The following is a 20,504-nucleotide window of genomic DNA, read 5'->3' on the forward strand; positions in this document are numbered from 1 at the left end:
AAATTCAGATTCGATTCATACTGCGCATAATAAAAGCTCATGGCCAGAGGTGTAATGTGGGAAAGCACCAAGATGCACTTCTCAGCCGTTGTCGAGAAAATCGACAGTTAAAAGAAACCGTTGCGGTGAAATACTCTCTACGATTAACAATTTTCTACAGCGTCGTGGCGCAGCGGTAAGCGCTCGGGTTCGTAATGGGAAGATCGCCGGATCGAATCTCGCGCAATGCAACCTTTTTTTTTTTGTTTTTTGTAATTCAAATATATAATTCCCGGCAATCAGTTGCAACAATTATGCATATAATAAGTTGTTGAAAGTCGATTGTCGTGGAAAAACTGGCGATTTCGAACATCATTATGTTTTCCGCAAACAAAGTTGTATTTCACAAATGTTGTTGTCTTCATAATGTTAACCACGTATAGTTAACGGAAGACGTAGAAACGATATTCCGAAACGAATACGTATAGCGTAAGTCAAACGTTCGAATTAGAATAGACCCCACGAACACAAATTTGCTGTGGCAGGTATGAAATATAAACTCCGTTACTCGGTCGTTAAACTCGAAGGACAGACGTTGAATGGGCCGAAACGAGCCGCCGCATAACTAGCGTAGTTGCCTGCTAACTTCGAAAGAAGGTAGATGCGGTCCCTTGCTCAACTTATGACATCGTCCAAAATCAGTGCGGACGTGAGAGCTTTCGTACACCCTGTTAAAAAAACGGAAAAATGGAGGCGGTACAATTGGAGAGCGATCCGCCTTCACCAACATGCATAAGCAATTCATTAATAGTGTATATACATATATTTGAATTACAAAAAACTAATAATAAAAAATGTTGCATGGCGCGAGATTCGATCCGGCGACCTTCGGATTACGAACCCGAGCGCTTACCGCTGCGCCACGGCGCTGTAGAAAATTATTAATCGTAGAGAGTATTTCATCGCAACGGTTTCTTTTTAACTGTCGATTTTCTCGACAACGGCTGAGAAGTGCATCTTGGTGCTTTGCCACATTACACCTCTGGCCATGAGCTTTTATTATGCGCAGTATGAATCGAATCTGAATTTCACAATTGGCGGCCTCCCCTTGTCAGATACTAACCGGACAGCAGTGGCTGTACTTCAACATATACATGATGCCTCCCCATTGAACCAACGCTGGAACATGTTTCATGCATGACGGTGCTCCAGCACATCTTCATTTAAGAGTGCGCCTGCTTCTAATTCGGACGTACGGTCAACATTTGGTAAAGTCGAGAGGGCCCATGCCATGGCCTTAAAGGTATCCGGCTTGAAATTCCATGGAGTTCCGTGTGTGGGGTCGTGTAAAAAAAAAAAAAAAAAAAAAAAACCGGGGCAAACTCCTGTGGGGAACTCTTGCGGATTGAAACAGCCTCAAACATTTACAGAATTCTCCAGGACGATCTGAGAGGATTTGCAACTAGTTTCAGAGAAGACTTCAATGTTGCATCATTCAGACGCATGGACAAAATTTCGAACACCCACTTTAAAGTTTCGAGATGCCATGTGTTCCGTAACAGATGTTGTCTCGAAAGCGGTTGACTTGTGGACTCAAGTTTGTTAGAGCTTTTAGCTACTTTTGGCCTGTACTTTCCATGCGTGAATTATCTTCACTTCTGAAACGACCTGTATATTGGGATTTACCTCTGTTTATAAGTTACGTGAAAATTCAAAATAAAAGGGTACGGCTCGGGGAGGCGATCCTGTGATCCTCAGATTACCATTCTGTCATCTTTCCGATGAGCCAGCCAATGCCCGGAATCTGCGTCAACATAAATGGATCGTACCTCACCCGACCCGCACCAAAATGCTATTTTTTGTGAACGCTTTGCAATCTGGACACTTCTGTCTCGTCAAAGCCCTACACAGTCAACATGGGTTTAGAAAACATCGTTCTTGTGAAACACAGCTAGCTGTTTATTCACATGAAGTGCTGAGTGCTATTGACAGGGAATTTGATTCCGTGTTTCTGGATTTCCGAAAGTCTTTTCACACTGTACCACACAAGCGGCTTGTAGTGAAATTGCGTGCTTATGGAATATCGTCTGTTATGTGGCTGGCGGTGATTTCCTGTCAGAGGTCACAGTTCGTTGTAATTGACGGAAAGTCACAGTGTAAAACAGAAGTGACTTCTGGCGTTCCCCAATGTAGTGTTATAGGCCTTTAGCTGTTCCTTATCTGTATAAACGATTTTGGAGACAATCTGAGCAGTCGTCTTCGGTTGTTTGCAGATAACGCTGTCGTTCATTGACTAATAGTCATCAGAAGATCAAAACCAACTGCAAAACTATCTAGAAGAAATATCTAAACGGTGCGAAAAGTGGCAGTTGATCATTAAAAGAAAGACATTTTTCGTTGCGACGGAATCTTCTCACAAAATTCCAATCACCAACTTTCTCCTCCAAATGCGAAAATATTTTGACACCGACTTACATAGGGAAGAACGATCACGAAGATAAAATAAGGGAAATCGGAGCTCGTACGGAAAGGCTTAGGTGTTCATTCTTTCCGCGCGCTATACGAGATTGGAATGATAAAGAATTGTGAAGGTGGTTTGATGAAACCTCTGCCAGGCACTTAAATGTGATTTGCAGAGTATCCATGTAGATGTACATTACTATAAATCTGTACGAAGTTGTTGATGAAGACCAGTTCTGACTTCAAAATGTTCCCCGATATTCCAATACGGACCCTCACTTTGCAATAGGTTTCCACTAAACACATTTGTACTAAACATCTTAGTGTTTTTAATTATATTTGAAATGAGGTATGTTTGATGTGACTTTGCGTATAAATGAAGGTATCTGGGGCGTGTTGGGACCTTCCCAGGGATGTTGGTAGTGCACAAAGCCGTAACGGACTCGGGTTACCTCCGTCATGTCACACCACACGCTCCCACTGCTCGTTGCCGGGAGTTGCAGTTTTGCCTAGACAGTGCGAGGGAAGTTGTCGCCGCTACTTTAGCGCGGTTTTGTCCGTTGCTTATCAGTCGAAGCGAGCAAGTGATTCTTACGTGGTAGTCGCGTGTCGTAGACACATTGGTTAAGTGCTGCTGTTAGTCGTTTGTCTCCATTCCTTTGGATTATAATACTAAAGTTCCCTAGGAAAACGCGGTGGTGTATCTGTCAACAATTGGGTCATAGGTGAAGTGTGTGTCGTTCTTATATAAGCTGGATTAAGATTTTAGCCCTGCATAGTGATCTTGCAACAAATGTCGTTAGCTTCTCGTTAATGAAATGCTACATACTGTGCTGCGTAGCCATTTTATAGTTACGTCAACGACAGTCTATAGTGGAATATTGGCGTTGTTATCCTAGCGTGTTAGCATGTTCATAGAAGTATATGGATTTTGTTATGAACCGTACTTGACAGCAAAGAGGGAAAGTGCTGAACTGGTCAAATAACTAACCCTGTTCCGTTTAGACTTGCGGCTGGTTTCTAAGGTTAAGATATCGCCAGCGAGTATATACCAAGAACTGTGCCATCCCTTGTTGAAAATATTCTAGCAGTAGGCGCGAGTTGCGTCACTGAGCTTGTTTCGAAATTTTACGGACTACTGTCTAAAATTTCGTTGATTCGTCACATAGGAAGGTGACGTGTCGTTCTCGTGGTAAAACTGCGATGTTAGTTTTCGGCCCTTTGCTTATGGGACAGATTGCCCGAACGTGAAGTATACGTAGTTTTGCTGAGAGATTTGTGCTGGAGGTGCGCGCAAGTTGGTTGTCGAAGCAGAGGGGACGGGATAAGAAGCAACGTTGGCACAGTGGTTTTTCAGAGCAGGTAGCCTTCCCCCCCCCCCCCCCCCCCCCCTCTTGGGCTCGGTACAGGGTGTCCGTAAAGTGCAGCTGCTCTGGCAGGGGCCACCGAACTTGCAGCGCAACAGATTGACGTCGTGCGTAGCGGAAAATGGCCTTACCGGGCGTTACCAGGGACTTCGTTGGCTCCTATGTTTTCGAATTTGGCAAATGTTAAACGTGAGCGCTGCTGAATAAACAAGACTGGCCGCATCTCCAAATTCTGAGAGAACGTTACGTGCTATTTGTACTCCCTTAGAACGTCAACGACACTTTGTTGAAGCGGTTTTGGTAAACGGCAAGGAAATAATGTACTGACGGGACGAAACCTGTTGGTTAGTGTTCGTGGATTTCTCTAGACATTTGAAAGGCGTGGAGAGCTGAAGTGGCGGGAACGTTTATAGTTCAGATTATGGAGACTGGATAAGAAGCAATGTTGCCACAATGCTTTGAACTAAAAGTTAAGAGCCTATCGCTGTAGTACACCTGTAATTCCCATTGAAACCTCCAGTTCGTTACCAAACCATTAACGTCGGAGCTCGCATAAATTACGTTGAATACACCACCAACGAAATAAAGTATACTAGGTTGTTTGTGTCTGAAGAAGTTATTTGGTGACATGTACGGAAGCCAAACGGGAAGTCACTTAACTAGTAAGGATAGATTGGGCTTGAAAGAGAATCGGTACTAAATATTCTCCGTGGTCGGATGTCGCGGTAGTACTTTATATTCGATTAGCCCTTCAGGAGAACTCATAAAATCTCCATTTCAATTCTTACTGCGTAAGTTCTTCCTCTTCTCCGACATTCGTTCATATGGTCTCATCACTGCTTTGCAGCTGTTAGGTGTTTTGTCTGCTGTTCCTTTTATGTTTACACGATTTCTACTTTGTCATTTAGTGTCTATAAACAATGCTGGTTGTGTTTAGAGTATCAAAATTTCAGTAAAGATTTGGTTAGTCAGTCATCGCCTATTCTAGCCAAATGTCCGGAGAACGACATCCTGCCCTGTGTGTATTATGTTCTGCACGTGTTGAATATATATATTTTAGGTTGCGAGCCTCTGTCAATGTATGTGTTTAACCAGTGTTATTTCTATGCTTGTTTTGGTTTACGCGACCTTTCTGCGCTAGTTAGTGTTACGCACCTTCGGACCTTACTAATGTTTAATTTGTGTCTCCCACGCTAAAGCCTTCTTGAATGTTTCTGGTGTTGCGGAATGCAGTGTTCATTTGCTCCTTTATCTCTGCACTGTACTTCCACTTGTGTTTGCGTAATCTTTCATTTAAATATTTGAAACAATTGACTTAAGTGTTTTGTGGAAAATTTTTAGCGCTAGTTATAAATTGTTTGGGGTAAGATTGCAGATTGCACTATTTATACCTTCGGGGAGTAATTTGGTGCGCTAACTTTACGTTAAATAGTAAGTTCGATGCTGTGTTGCACCGGCAAGACCGCTGCTAAGCTTCCTGCACGATGCGGCGCGGAGCCGGAGGTTCGCGGCATTGTCCCGAGCAGGGTACAGACCGTTTCGCGCACTTTCGCCGCTGCCGAGCTGCCTCGCAGTTCGTTGCCAGGCAGGGGCAGTGTCCGCTCGGAATCCGTCCGTTCTGGCCACGCCGCGGGAGGGAGAGCACTGTCCGTAACGGCCGGAAAGCCCCAAGGTCGCGCCTCCGTAGTGGGGGGAGTGGCGCATGCGCAGTCGGGTGGAAAGAGAGGGGTGGGGGCCGGCACGCCCTCGGAGGGGAGCGCGCGACCACAGATTTCGGCGGGTGGGCGAGATTGTAAAGCACTTTCGGCACCAGATCCGTTGGGAAGTAGAGTTGCAACAGCGCCGGGCCTTTTCGAAGGATGTTCCACCGCGTCTTCGTTGCCCTCGTGGTCCCCGCGGGGTTCCCCCACCCCCGATTTCATCCCCGCGAGTTGGTTCTCCGGGGCAGACTCGCTGCGGAAGCGAGTGCTGACGAAGCGCGCAGCTGCTGCGCTCTCGCGGCCGCGTACGGTGAGCGTGGAACGCTGGGCGTCGGCCACGTTGCCACAGCATCGCGCCGGCGAACGACCGAAGCGCACGCGCTCCCAGCCCGCCCGCCAAGGTCAATCGGCCGCCGGCGGCAGCGCGTTGCGGCCCTGCGCCATTTCGGGCCTTTGTGCGAAGTGCGGCTCTCCGGTGTTGGCTAGCAGCCGAGTGGTGCAGCGTGGTGGGCACGTCGGGCGCTTCGGAGATTGCAGCGGCGAGCCGGCGTCCGCCGGCAGGCAGAGGCGGCCTTTGTGGCGCGAAGTCCGGAGGCTGCGCAAGGCTTTGGAGGCCCTCGACATCTGGGCCGGCGGAACGCGCACAGGTCTGTCTCCAGCGCAGTATTTGATTGCTCTGTTGTTGATATACTGTGTAGGCGTCTATTAAAACTGTCCAGACGGACGCTGGATAAAGTGCACCCACGTGACCTTCCACCTTGCATATTTTCGTTATTCATGTACGATGCTGTTGCGTGGATGCTCTCCACGCTACTGTATCCTGTGCAAGACTTCCTCTCAGAGTAACTACTGCAACCTGCATCTATTTGCTCCTGCTTACTTCATTCCATCTCTTGGCCTCCCTGTTCCCCCCCTCCCCCACACTTCGTTCATTACTAAATTGACGTCCCATGATGCGTCCTATCAACTGATCCATTTTTAGTCAATTTATGGCAATTTTTTTGTTTATTTCTGGTAAGTACCTTGCTCATTACATGATCTCCCCATCTAATCTTAAGAAGTGTTTTGTAGCACCACGTTTAAGAAGCGTGTCTTCACTGCTTATCGTCCATGTCTTACGCTTACACCCGTATCCGATGTTAACAAATGTCTCATCAGAAACCCGTTTCTTGTCATTTCTTTCTATATACGCATGATATACGTAAAGGTACTAATCGGAGTCTCTGCTAATTATCGAACGTACGTTTCCTGAATTTTCCTAGCAGTTCTAGTTAGTCCGTTGAAAGAAGCGGAAACCGCAAACATTAGGCTACACACGCATGTTACCACAACCATTATGTGCCGTTCACATTAGTTGATGTGGCCGGTTAACAAAAGTATTACCTTTCAATCTGACGTAGACCATGGGGTACATGCATTGAGGACTGGTAGTGGTTTATTCGACCGGGTATTTTGTGACGATATGAAGATGTCGGCGGAAGAAAGACTAACCCCCACGAGCGTATTCCGTGATATTACACGTTATCTGATAGAATTCAAAAGCAATATCGTAAATTCAACAAGACAAAAGAAATTACACAGGAGACTTACCTTTGTAGCTGTAGGTTGTAACAGCGTGTAGTGCGTTCGAAGACGTAACTGTGTTACCACAATAATTTCTTCTCAATTGACTTAGAAGGGTCTTCCGCCGACCTGTTCATCTAAGACGTGAGTTTAAAAGAAGGAAAATGTACTTAAATTATCAATGCCGTAGTACTGTGTTAGAGTGCGCTTCGAAGACAGATCACACGTAATGGACGAGTCTCAGTATTTTTGATGTATGTTACGTACATATATATGTAGAGTAACAGTCCTTTTGCCCGCGGCCCTTCTGTTTCGTGGTGCTCTTGATAATTCGCTAACGTTGAACGTAGCCAGTCTGGTGATAGTATGCGGTAGCCAAACAGTCGATCTATCTTAAATCTACTTGTGGCAAAAATTTTGCCTTTTTTCGGAATGTCGAGATTTCAGAGGCGCTGGTGGAATCGTGTTAGCTTCCCGTCGGTCATCCTGCAAACGTTTGCCAACATTGCACACAACGGAAACGACGGCTACACAGTTATGTGCACTTTCACCCAGACGTTCATTGCCATAGAGCCACGTGTTGTTTGGAAAGTTCCCCCCTCTTCCTTTAGCTGTGCCATTCTCTGCGACTAGTAGTATCAGTCGCACGATTTTCTTTCGTACTCCATTTAATGACCATATGGCCTAAATTAGTAAGGTAGCACGTCTTCATAATTTTGTTCTGGATTGTTTTAAGATTGACATAGATTTCATGTGGCTCATTTCTCGCGGCGACAAACAGAAAAGGCTAAACTGTGTTGAATATTAACTTACATTGTGAACGTGTTATTGTACTCTACTCTTTCCTCTCATTATAAAGCAGATAGGATTGGTTGGGGTTATTTGAGTGTGATGACATAAATCGGGTGTAAAGAACATGTTGCATAATTATTAACTTAATGTTCGCACATGCTCAAATTCTACATATATTCTAAATTTCACAGGAGGCTATAATATGGCGTTGATTTGTGTTGGCCAGTGTTGATACAGTAGCTAAACTCAAGTGTGTGTACATTACACACGTTTTAAACCAAATTTTAATAAAACTTAAGTCTAAAAACTTGTTCAATGCAGCTCTACACCATGTGCAAGCTTCTTCATCTCCCAGTACCTACTGCAACCTACATCCTTCCGAATCTGTTCAGTGTATTCATCTCTTGGTCTCCCTCTGATTTTTACCCTCTGCACTTCCCTCCAATAAGAAATTGGTGATCCCTTGATGCCTTCGAACGTGTCCTACCAACCGATACCTTCTTCTCGTAAAGTTGTGCCAAAAGTTTCTCTTCCCAGTTTTATTCAGTACCTCCTCATTAGTTGTGTGATCTACCCATCTAATCTTCAGTATTCTTCTGTAGCACCACATTTCAAAAGCTTCTATTGTCTTATCTAAACTTCCATACATGGCTACACTTTACTTTCAGGAAAGACTTTGACACTTGAATCTATACTCGATGTTAACAAATTTCTCTTCCTCAGAAGCATTTTCCTTGCCATTGCCAGTCTACATTTTATATCCTCTACATCGATCATCATCAGTCACTTTGCTGCCCAAGTAACAAAACTCATAAACTGCTACAGTGTCTCATTTCCTAAATCTAATTCCCTCAGAATCACCTGATTTCATCCAGCTATGTTCTATTATCCTCATTTTGCTTTTGTTGATTGTCATCTTGTATCCTCCTTCCAAGACACTGTCCATTCCATTCATCTGTTCTTCAGAGTCCTTTGCTGCCTCTGACAGAATTAAAATGTCGTTGGCGAACCTGTTTTCCTGTAGGTGATACATGCTTTTACAACCTTACATTAATCTTTCAGCCACTCCCACCTATCCATTTTGCAATTCCTGTCACTCATTTGTGAGGCTTTTGTATTCTTTGTTTGCCTGCTTCATTAACTGAATTTTATATTTTCTCCTTTTATTAATTAAATTCAGTCTCATGTGTTACCCAAGGATTTCTGCTGGCCCTCATCTTGTTATGTACTACTTCCTCTGCTGCCTTCACTATTTCGTCTCTCAAAGCTACCCATCTTTCCTTTACTGCAGTCTTTTCACCTGTTTTTGTCAGTTGTTCCCTAATGCTTGCACTGAAACCATCTACGGCCTCTAGTTCGTTTTCCGATCACATCCCTTTGACACTGAAGAATCTGCAGAAAGGTAGAATTTAATCTACAGTTCATAGCCAATAAACAGTGGCCAGAGTCCACATCTGCCATTGAAATGTACTGCAATTTAAAATCTGTCCCCTAAATCTGTCTTCTGTGCAAAATTCTATCAGGTGGCTTCCTCTCATTCCTTACCCAAGTCCATATTCATCTACTTACTTTCCTTCTCTTACTTTCCCTACTATCAAATCCCAGTACTTCATGACTACTAAATTTTCATCTTCCTTAACTATTTGAATACTTTCTTTCATCTCATCATACATTTCTTAAATCCATTCATCTGCAGAGCTAGTTGGCATTATAAACTTGCACTACTGTGGTAGGTGTGGGCCTCTTGTCTGTCGTGGCTACAGTAATGTGTTCACTACGCTGTTCATAGTAGCTTATCCACATTATTATTTTTTTATTAATTATTACAACCACTCCTGTAACACATCTGATTTTGTATTTATAACCCTGTATTCACCTGACCAGAAGTCATGTTCATTTTACTTACCTGTCCAATTCAGAGACCTGACATTCCACGCACTGATTGATAGAATGCCAGTTTTTTCTCCTGATAACGTTGTCCTGAGTAGGCCACACCTGGAGATCCAAATGGGAGGACTTCTTTACCTCTGGAATATTTTACCTGAGAGGTAAATATACAGTAAAGCTGCATGCCCTTGCTTTAAGCTGTTTGCATTATCTCCACAGCAAAGCTGTTTTTGTTAGTGTTACAAGGCCAGATCGGTCAATCATCCAGACTGTTGCCCCCTGCAACTATTGAAAAGTCTGCTGCCCCTCTTCAGGAACCACATGTTTGGCCCCCTCAACCGATACCCATCCGTTGTGGGTGCACCAATGATAGTTAACTGCATCACTGGGGCACACAACCCTCTCCACAAACAGCAAGGTCCATGGTTCATGGGGGAAATTGTAGGGTATGGTGAGCAATGTTCCCTGTTTCCCTTTCTAAAGCATGCCACATATATTGCGAAAGACAAATGGTTCATATGGCTCTGAGCACTATGGGACTTAACATCTGTGGTCATCAGTCCCCTAGAACTTAGAACTACTTAAACCTAACTAACCTAAGGACATCACACACATCCATGCCAGAGGCAGGATTCGAACCTGCGACCATAGCTGTCACGCGGTTCCAGACTGAAGCGCCTTTAACCGTACGGCCACACCGGCCGGCTTGCGAAAGGCATACTGCACGTACGACTCAAGTGATCTTGAGAAGATCAGAGAAGTGAAAAGGGAATGTCATCATATGCTGTTCTAAAAATTGCAATATTCCATACGAAACACACAAGCAGTTATCACTAGACCCAGGGACGGAAGTGATGAAACTGAAGACAAACAAAAAAAAACCATTGTGCTACAAGAATTGGCTCAAATTCAGAAATATTATTTACTACAATGCATTAACAAAAAGACTGTGGTAAGATAGTGCAAGAGTACCGGGGATAAATAACAGCATAAGATCTACTCAAGTGGAAACGATATTTAATGTAGTTTCTATCCATACGCAAAGGGAATTGTCATAGGTGGATGGATGATGCAGAATGGATTGATTTTTTCTTGCACCTGTTTTAATGAGAAACTAAAAATTGTTTTGAATGGTGTGTAGTAGATTTTTTGTCACGTAATTAACATTGTTCGTCGTTGAGCTTCTTAGAAACGTAGATATATACTTCCATTGGTTTCATGGACCTGCACTTACATATGATTGGGGTAATTGTAGCATAATAAAACATTAAAGCATGTTTTACTTGAATATTACAGTGTATACCAACATTACTACAAAAAGGGGGAAAATTGGGTGCAGTTGAACTCGGGGTTATTGTAAGAGAGTCATTATACTTGAGGAAAATGCAGTAGGAAAAATTGTAAAATATCGCCTTGCTAATATATGACGAACTGACAGGAAAATTATATTGTGGTTAAAAGCCATTAAGCTTAAAACTTGGTTCTTTATACTCAAATCACTCCAATTAACCCTATTGTAAGTAACGCCATGGATTAATAAAGACCCTTACATGACAACTGTAAAGCTTCAGAAACCTAGTTCATTGAAAAGGAAAGTGAAATGAAACATGTTTCAGTTGTGCAAAGAAATTTGGCCTGTGTTGTAGATCAGCTAAAAATCCTTAATGTTTGTGCACACAGCTGCTCCAGACTTTCCTTGAATGTTGTTCATTTTTAATTTTTTATACTAATCAAACAAGATGTACAGTATTCACACAGGTAAGGAAACTTTACTCTTGGTTGTATAAATAAGAAAATACATACCTAATATGCTGGTGGATATTTTCTGAATCTGGTGCAGTGTGCAGCTCAATTTCTCATGGAATGCCATTCCAAACTGTATTTACAAAGGCCACTCTTGCGGCTCATTATCAGAAATAATTACTTTTGTGAACATGTAGCATGTGATATTGTGATGAATAAAAAGGATTGTTGAACAGATTTGTTGGAAAACTTTCTAACGTGGCTTTGAACATACTACAGCACACTTTCACCAGTAAATGATACAGATTTTATTACTCGTGCATCAGTTAAACTCTCTAGCGTTGACCTTTAATGCAATCTTGACTTGTCAAGCATTTAAAATTCCTGTCCGTTCCATTGAAAAACACTGTAGCGTTAACACAGAGCATTAATATTTATATTGACCTTGCACTAGAAACATCTTGGAGAAGAAAATTTCAAGTTTTGTTATAATTAGCCAGTGGAAAACCCTTAAAATTCCAATTAGCTTTTGCCACTACCCTTCGTAAAAGATATTTGCTGTAAATTAGTCGTGGCAGCAAATAGCTAGAAACATACGCTCAGGCAGCACTATTAAGTAACGACCTCTGTTGTTCTAGCTGTGACACTGTAATTTCGTATTCTCTTCATTGTTTGAACAGCCTGTAGTAATTGGAAAGTTGTGCGTGAAATTTGCAAGTATGTTGCTTTGTAGAATTGATGGTAAGACCACACTAACTCGCCCTTCTCATCTGTTTTGCAGTTGAACATCACCTGTCCGGTAACCGGTGGCGAAATGCAGTGGTACGCGAAGATTTCCCTCGTGCGAGAGACGAACAGCGCCGTGAACAGGAGCTGGCAGAAGAAATGCGGCGGCGTCAGGCTTTGGAACAGTGAGTGATTACATGTATACAGTGTTGGCAGTGTGTTAAATTTGACTGCAGTTTCTGGGTGAAAACTGCTGCGGTAACACAATTGTAATTTTTCCTCTGTTTTCACAAATGTTTCGGGCCCAGCGTCTTGTGAACTTAGGGTGACATATTTCAAAGAGTATATCAAGTGGTGACAAGTTAGGCAAAGTAATAAAATTTGAGAGTGGTGCTGTTGAAATATATCTGGGAACTTCTTTTTGTATTAGAGAGCTTCTGTGGAAAAGTCATCAGGTGTGAAACTGTGTGGGAAAGGTAGTTCATACTGGGTGGTTATAATTAAACTGTAGATGGTTAAGGAGGTAGTGGTGTGCTGTGATTATTATGACAGTGACACTTGTTAGATAGGCTTGTGCATCAATGTGCAGCTGATCTAGGCTGTCAAATTTCAGCCACGAGGCACAGGTGTGGTGCCTACAGCATTTTGTAAACATCTCTGGTGCTTGTATTGAACAAATTGTGTAAGTGGCTGTTAATAATAAACTAGACATTATACATTTCATATTTGCTTCAAGTTTGCTGCCCCTGTCCTGATCCTAATTATTACAAATGGAAACATTCCTGTATCTTCTTGCATTCAGTGCCAGATATGCACCTGATGGCCAAAATTGGAAGCAGTTTTTTTTCTTCAGCATAAATCTGTTTTACATTAACACTTGAGATATGTGTGAAGTTCCACTGCCGTACGATAATTACAGCCTGCACTGGACCTGTGTGAATAGCTGCACTTCAATTATAACCACTTAGTATTGTAATTTGTTGGGGCGCTCTTGAAAATAGATTTGTGGTAGGAAGTGAAAGCTAAGGATGAGCCTTGGGTGATGTCGCCATTGTGGACACAGCTCTGCTTTGTCTTCAGGCTAATTGATGGAGTGGCCTAGGTCTCTCTCTCTCTCTCTCTCTCTCTCTCTCTCTCTCTCTCTCTCTCTCTCTCTCTCTCTCTCTCTGGAGTAAGGGTTATAAAACGGATTTGATTGTGTATAACAGTTTTTTCTGAATTCTTCACGTCATTGGCTAGGTGGCTAAAATTACATATTTGGACTCCGCATCCCCCACCCGACCCCAAAATTTTGATTATGACAACACTGATCTGTAGTGCAACCCAAGGTCCAGGTTAGTCTGGAAGGTGACGATTTGATTGAGAGTTGGCAAATCCAATAAATGTGAAAGCAGAAAATCTGGTTGTGATAACCTGACTGGTAAGCGAACCTAATATTTACGTCAGCACCGTATAGAAAAATGAAATTCATTCTATAGAATCATTGTTACTCCTGGCAAATAAGTCGCTTTCAAATTAAAATATAAAATGACCTCCATTTATTTCAGTATTCCAAAAATTTTGTAATTTACTCACTCCTGTGAAGCCAAATATCTATTGGGCTGGGGGGCCAGTGAATTTCATAACTGGCAAAGCTAGCAAATGTAAATTGAAGAAAAATGTGTGTTCAGTCTTTCAGAATGAATTAAATCATCCTATGTACCATATGTGCCAGCACAGTGGCAGTTCTATGATATCCCATGTTGCTGAGCAGGTGCCCTTCTAGCTTGCATTTTTGTGGATCTGAAATGCTATGTTGATGGGTTTTAGTGTGTAAATTTGCAACAAAATATGCCCCTGTGGTGTAGCATCACGTGACATACAGATTCTAGTGGGATTTGTTGTATAGGACTGCTGAAGAATGTGACACATAAGTAACTGAATTCACTTATTTGTGGACATGCTTCCTAACAAAGTGAACCTTTCAATTTTTTAGGGAAGAGTATGACGCACGTGTCGCCGCAGAGCTTGCGGAGCGGATGGAGCGGGAGGAGGCAGCAAAGCGAGCTGCCCTGGAGACGCAAGACCAGCATGTTGCTTGGCGGCTACAGGTCAGTAATCGGTAAACTACTTAAATGAATTTTTACGGAAGCATACCTCTTAAGTTCTAATTAGCTACAGATACAGCAAATCTATATACACACAAATCTGTCAGACAAACTTGAAAAACGGGTTTGGCTGTGTAGTTGTCTATAAAATGGGGGTAGCTTGCATAGGTATTTAAAGAATCTCAAATTTTTGTGCATAGTGGTGCATAACCATGAAGCTTCCATGTGATGAGAGAGTTTTAGGAAAGATTTTTAAAATGTTAATATCAACAGTGTGTTACTGAAACCTATGAAAAATTGTGTACTAAATTTAATCAATTCTCTTCAGCCCTCTTGGTTGGAGGATTATGCTATCTTCTGTGAGGTAATTAAAAATGTTTTGCCATGCATGGATACACACTGCAAGTGTCAGTCCACTTCACGCTTACGTTTAATTTCTTCACTTTTCCGCTATTGATGTAATGTGCAGTCCATCAGCACCTGCACGAAAAAGGTTGCTAATAAATTTGATTCTTTTTTGCTTTTAGAGGAAAGATCACTTGGATTGATTAATGATTTTTGTATGTTGATAAATGTGGCATCGGAGTTAAATTGCAAAATATTGCTGTTATTGCTATGAGATTCATGAGAAGCTGCAATTTTTTGGCAATAAGACACAGTTTTAAAGGTTGTGAAAATTATTAGGAGTGATAAAGATTGTTTACTGTAGTGTACATGGTGATGACCATCAAACCACTGTAGAAATAACACCACTCGTCAGAATGACGTCAAATTCCAACGGAATATTATCGGTGACAGGGAAAACGTATAGCAGAAGAAAAATAGTCACAAATTGTAGCAATTTAATAGTGGTAGACTAAAAATGACAAATGGATCGTACAACAATGCCAATGGTGTAAGTTTGACATTAAAAAAACTGTACTACTCAGTGTGCATGCGTGTACCGGTGTGATACTGTTAGTTAAGTAAGCCCATCCACCACGGCAAGGTCATATCACATCGGACGGGAAAAATGGGTTTTTAATGGTCCTGGGGCCTAACACTGTATACAAGGCATCAGTAAAAATCAAATCAGTTTATTCACGTGTGTGTGTGTGTGTGTGTGTGTGTGTGTGTGTGTCACAAAACGTATTAAAAATGCTGACCACCATAAATGCTGACCACCATTTTCAACAAGTTGAAATTGAGAAAAGGCGTGTTCCACAACTGATCGCAGTGTTTCCTGGGTCACGTTCAGAATGTGTTGCACATTGCGTGCCTTCAATGCAGCAAAATGGGTGTTTCAGCAGCTGCTTAACTGGATTTGCAATGTTCAGAGGTGTGCTATCTTGATGCCATTTTGACCAGTGGTGTTACTTCCACAGCATTTTGAAAGTTTCTGTAATCACCTTGTACTTAGACATAACTATATTACACGCATGGTTAAGGTGAATTCTTTGCTGTTGACTAGCTGTGAAATACTGAAGCAATTAAAGGTTAAATGTGGTGATATTTACCCATGTTCAAACAGTTACCTTCTAAAGTTTAGTTGGAGAGTGATTAACCCTTTGTGAATTTAGCTTTGGCTTTGAGATACTGAATTAGGCAAATTTTCCAAGCATGTACTATAGGGAAAATATCATGATCATCTAGTTTATCATGACTGCCCGTGGTGGTGGTGGTGGTGGTGGTGGTGGTGGTGGTGGTGGTTTTTCTTCTTCTTCTTCACCCTTACTAGTAAACCTTATCTGGTAGTGCACATATCTGCTGAAACAGCATAAATTAATATTTTTGTGCCTCATGCCTAGCTTAGGTTTGTCTCTGCTTTTCTTTTTTGCACGCCAGTTAAGCCCGCTCTTGTATTGCCAAGGGAGTGAGTGAGTCAAGCGTGCAACAGCATTGCGCCAGCATGCAATTTAAGTGTTCTAGACTCTTCTAGTCTGAGCTGATGTGTTGTTGGTTACAAAGATTTTTTCCTTTCTGGTACTATTACTTATATTTTGATGTGTAGTAAAGGTCAGTCATGTTGACTTTGCATACATAGATGTGGGTACTAGTAGATAACTTCAAAGTATGTGCACATAGATGTATTGGATCTTGTCATGGAGACTGGTTTAAAACAAATTGCTTGCTGTAGGTTTAGTGCATTTAGATATATTGCTAACTATATACCTCTTCCGTACTGCTGAAATGAAGGATGCAAAAGTGCAACTAGAATTACAGAGGGAATGGCAAGGGTCTTGTTAAGCTATTCACTTATTCGGTGCATCTGCCCCAGGGATTGAAGCCTGTCTTAGTTAATTTAGTCTCTAAGCATCCCAGTTTTAGTATGGATGTCATGTATCTTAAGAAGATGCTGTTTCAGTAGAAAGTTTCATTTGGCCTCCCAGTCAGTGTGCAATGGGCTGTTCACTCATTTTCGTGTGCGTGCAGGCAACTGGGATGTGGCCTTTGTGCCAGCACGTGCAGTCGAGGGCAACAGTGGCTCATGCATGTGCAGGACACCTGCAGTAGGGCAGTGTGGCAGGTAGCCTCCACTGCAGAGAGCTGATAAGCTCTCGGAGCATCTGTGTACTGTCATTGACTGTTGGAACAGTCAGGTGTATACTGTGCACTGCGGTAAAAAACAAAGTGCTTGAAATCAGTCTGAAATGCACTTAACCTGAAGTGTTTGAATTGCTTGGGATAACCGGTGTACAGATTTTATATTTTCTATTTCTGTTTATTTACTCGTGTGGCTCACATGCAGTTTAAAATACAGGTATATAACTTATGAAAAATCAAAGATGCAGTAACTTTCCGAATGAGAACGTGATTGTATGTTGATGGACACACACACACACACACACACACACACACACACACACACACACACACACACACACGTGCGTGTGTACGCACACACACATATATATATATATATATATATATATATATATATATATATATATATATATATATATTCAAGCTTTTGCAACCCGAGGTTGCTTTATCAGGAAACGGGGAAGGAGAGGAAAAGACAAAAGGATGTGGATTTTAAGGGAGAGGGTAAGGAGTCATTTCAACCCTGGGAGCGGAAAGACTTGCCTTAGGGGGGAAAAGGGACGGGTATACGCACGCATATATCCATATGCACATATACAGACACAGGCCGACACATGTAAATGCAAAGAGGTTGGGCAGAGATGACAGGTGAGGTTCGAGGGGCGGCAACTTGAAATTAGCGGAGGAGTATCCAGATAACCCGGACAGTGTAACACTGTGCCGAGATGTGCTGGCCGTGCACCAATGCAGGTTTAGCCACAGGGTGATCCTCATCCCCCTGAGGTAAGTCTTTCTGTTCCCGGGATTGGAATGACTCCTCACCCTCTCCCTTAAAACCCGCATCATTTCATCTTTCCCTCTCCTTCCCTGTTTCCTGATGAAGCAACCTTGGGTTTCGAAAGCTTGAATATTTGTGTGTTTTTTTATAGTGTCTATAAACATACCAGCACTTTCTCGTTTGGTAAGTTACAGCATATTTGTTTTTTATATATTTTTCCCACGTGGAATGATTCCCTCTGTTGTAGCATTAGTAATACTAAATATAACAAGAATATGAAAATACAAAATTACATATAAAACTGTCAATATCTAAGTTCTTAATCCATATAAGATCTGTATCATCAGCTTTTGTGGGGTAACTCCTGTTCCCCTTGTAGGAATGCAAGGGGCATTCATCTGTAACGTGCCAGATTGTTTGGTTTGGAGCCCCAGTCACAAACGGGAGATTCTGTAGCACCCTGTTCGTAAAGTCTCTGTGCATCGTCAGTGTCCAGTGCGAGCACTGTTCAATATGACCCATAGTCTCCTGTCTAGTTATGTGCCAGCAGTCAAACAGTTAACTTTTCGAACCACTCGCACTCTTCACAATTTTCTATAAGCTGACAGTTCTGATTTCAGAGTCCTCACCCTGGTATTACCGACATCTAGCTGTTCTGCTTGCCGTGACAGTGTGTGTCTTGACTAGAGTTTCTAGTCATAGAGATTCTCCTGTAGCTTGCGGTATTCCCTGAGCAAGACCTCACTTCTGCAGATTGCGGATGGATATGTTGCTCAACAGAGGATACAACTAAATCGGTGTTGGTAGGATTGCCCCAGTTATTAACCGTATAGTGTGGTCCAATCAGATGTCGATCAAGTTAGTCTGGCAGCTGTTTAGCCACACCGGGGCACAATACTCGGCTGCTGAGAAGAACAGTGCAATGAACGGTGTGTGCAAGGTATCAGCCGAAGCTCCCCTTGTCATTCCACACAACTTTTAAATAATAAGAGATTTTATCTTGGCAGCAGTATTTTCATGATTTTCTCTATATAAAAGGGTGTGTTGAAGTAGGACACAAAAGTACTTCATGGTAAAGTGTGTTTCTGCTAAAAAATTATTTCCTGTAATTAACGTAGAAATTGAATGTAGATTGAAATATTATTCCCTCAGTTTCAAGATACATTGAATCAAAATATTCAATAGGCAAATAAAAGTAAACTTGGCCTGTCCTCTGGTCACTGCTTTCCTCAAAGTGACAAGTTGTTTATAACTAAAAACACCAACATTCTCATTGATTTTCATTTTTTTTAACTGTTAACAAATCATGTTGGTGATTGGTTGGGAATTGTTCCACTATTTTGACACTGCAAAATAGTGTTAGAGAGTGAAAACTTAAGTTGAAGAAATTGTTTTTCATGTTAATTTGTCAGTTTTCAGGGGGTAGGAGTGCCAGATAAAGAAAAGTATGTAGATGCAGGTAGATCAGCAGCTTACTGGTTTTAACTATGAATGAATTCTCCAGAATTAAGTTTGTCTCTTACGTGACATTGCAAGTTCGTTGTAGTTTCTCCTGTTTTTAATCTTACAAATCAAATGGAGCATTGTACCTCATTGATACTGCACTTAAATACTTGCAGACTAGGGATGGTGTGATTCTGTAATAAAACCACCATATAGACCAAATAGGGGAAAGTGTTGTACATCGTGTGTACGTAGGTACCACCTAATGGACCATGCCACAGAACAGGTACACTGTCTCAGCAGTGCCGTACCAATTATGACACGTGTTTGTTGCTCGCGTCTGTCACCATTGTTATTAAAATGGCGCTTGTCGTTTTTTCCACTTTGTTACAATGCGAGATTTCATGAACAAAAATTACTTGTTCTTTAGAGTTGTTTAAAAATGTAAAACTTCAGCACTATTGGTATGGCTAATTGATTTTCAATTCCTTACACAGTTATCAGTAAAAAATAAAAAACTGCTATAACTGAGACCAAACAGGTAACAAATTTGTTCAGAATGAAAATACTGGTATTGGTTTTAACTGGTTGGTTTTCCCATCCCTAACACAGTAGTAGTAGTATTACAAAAATCTCTTAAGTTGCTTGTGTAGCAAATAAGCACTAATTTTCTGTTCTCCTTTCCATTGTATCATGATAGATGTTAGGTGCACGTGTGCATGGTACAGTCTCAAAATTGATTTACATTCTGCAAGTCTTGCATGGTTCTCAGTGCCTCATTCATATTGTACCATTAGGTTATAGAATTTTTCTTGGCATTATTGCACCTCAGTTTGCACATACAGCAGTGTGGTGTGTGCTTTAGGAGAGGGAGAAGCAGCGCCTGGGCCCGCCACACTCCCCCACACCGCCCTTGCAGCTGCTGCAGCCAGTTCTGGATCCGGACCCTAACTGCGTGGGCCTGCCACCCCCACCTGATGAACTCTCTGCCCGGATGAGGTGAGGCTGCTCTGCGTGGGGTGGGTTTTTTAATGACTTCCATATTGGCAAATGGAAATCTGGCATTTTAAATGTTCCTGTAATTTATTAGTCAAGGATAACTTTAATTATTCACATTATTGGTTTCAGCACTGGGTTACCACCTTCAGATTAGATTAATTTGACTGTTTTAGCAAGGTATGTAACACTTCCAGTTAGCAATCGTACTGTCAGTCTGATAAAATAAGTGAAAAAATTCTATTAACAAAGGTTAACTAGGATTGTTACGTGTAGATGTGAAGCTGTTAGTAAATTAATCACATCTTAATTTGGGAGTCGTGTGCTGAAACTGGTAATGCAAGTGTTGCAACTTTCAAGTAAACTTCGATGTTATTCATATTGCATATGAAAAATGCGGCTGTGTAAAGTTTGTTTGCTCCATTGTAGTGTTCTTTCACAGTTCAGTTCTGTACCTGAA

The 20,504-nt window shown here is 41.9% G+C and overlaps 1 protein-coding gene across 4 annotated transcripts in view; it reads left to right on the top strand.

Moving 5' to 3' along the window:
* The window catches only part of LOC124719916 (coiled-coil domain-containing protein 50), a 168,745-nt gene that overhangs the window by 126,931 nt on the left and 21,310 nt on the right, over positions 1-20,504 (top strand). For 2 of the 4 annotated variants that reach the window (XM_047245107.1, XM_047245108.1), the window contains 3 exons: positions 12,273-12,402; positions 14,193-14,307; positions 19,914-20,047. In XM_047245107.1, the coding sequence (XP_047101063.1) occupies positions 12,273-12,402; positions 14,193-14,307; positions 19,914-20,047 (379 nt within the window). Of the gene's footprint in view, positions 1-5,201; positions 6,154-12,272; positions 12,403-14,192; positions 14,308-19,913; positions 20,048-20,504 lie in introns of those variants that run through there. The other 2 variants (XM_047245106.1, XM_047245105.1) reach the window with 2 other exon arrangements.

The sequence above is a fragment of the Schistocerca piceifrons genome, chromosome 11, assembly GCF_021461385.2.
Source record: "Schistocerca piceifrons isolate TAMUIC-IGC-003096 chromosome 11, iqSchPice1.1, whole genome shotgun sequence".
In the NCBI taxonomy this organism is placed as follows: Eukaryota; Metazoa; Arthropoda; class Insecta; order Orthoptera; family Acrididae; genus Schistocerca; species Schistocerca piceifrons.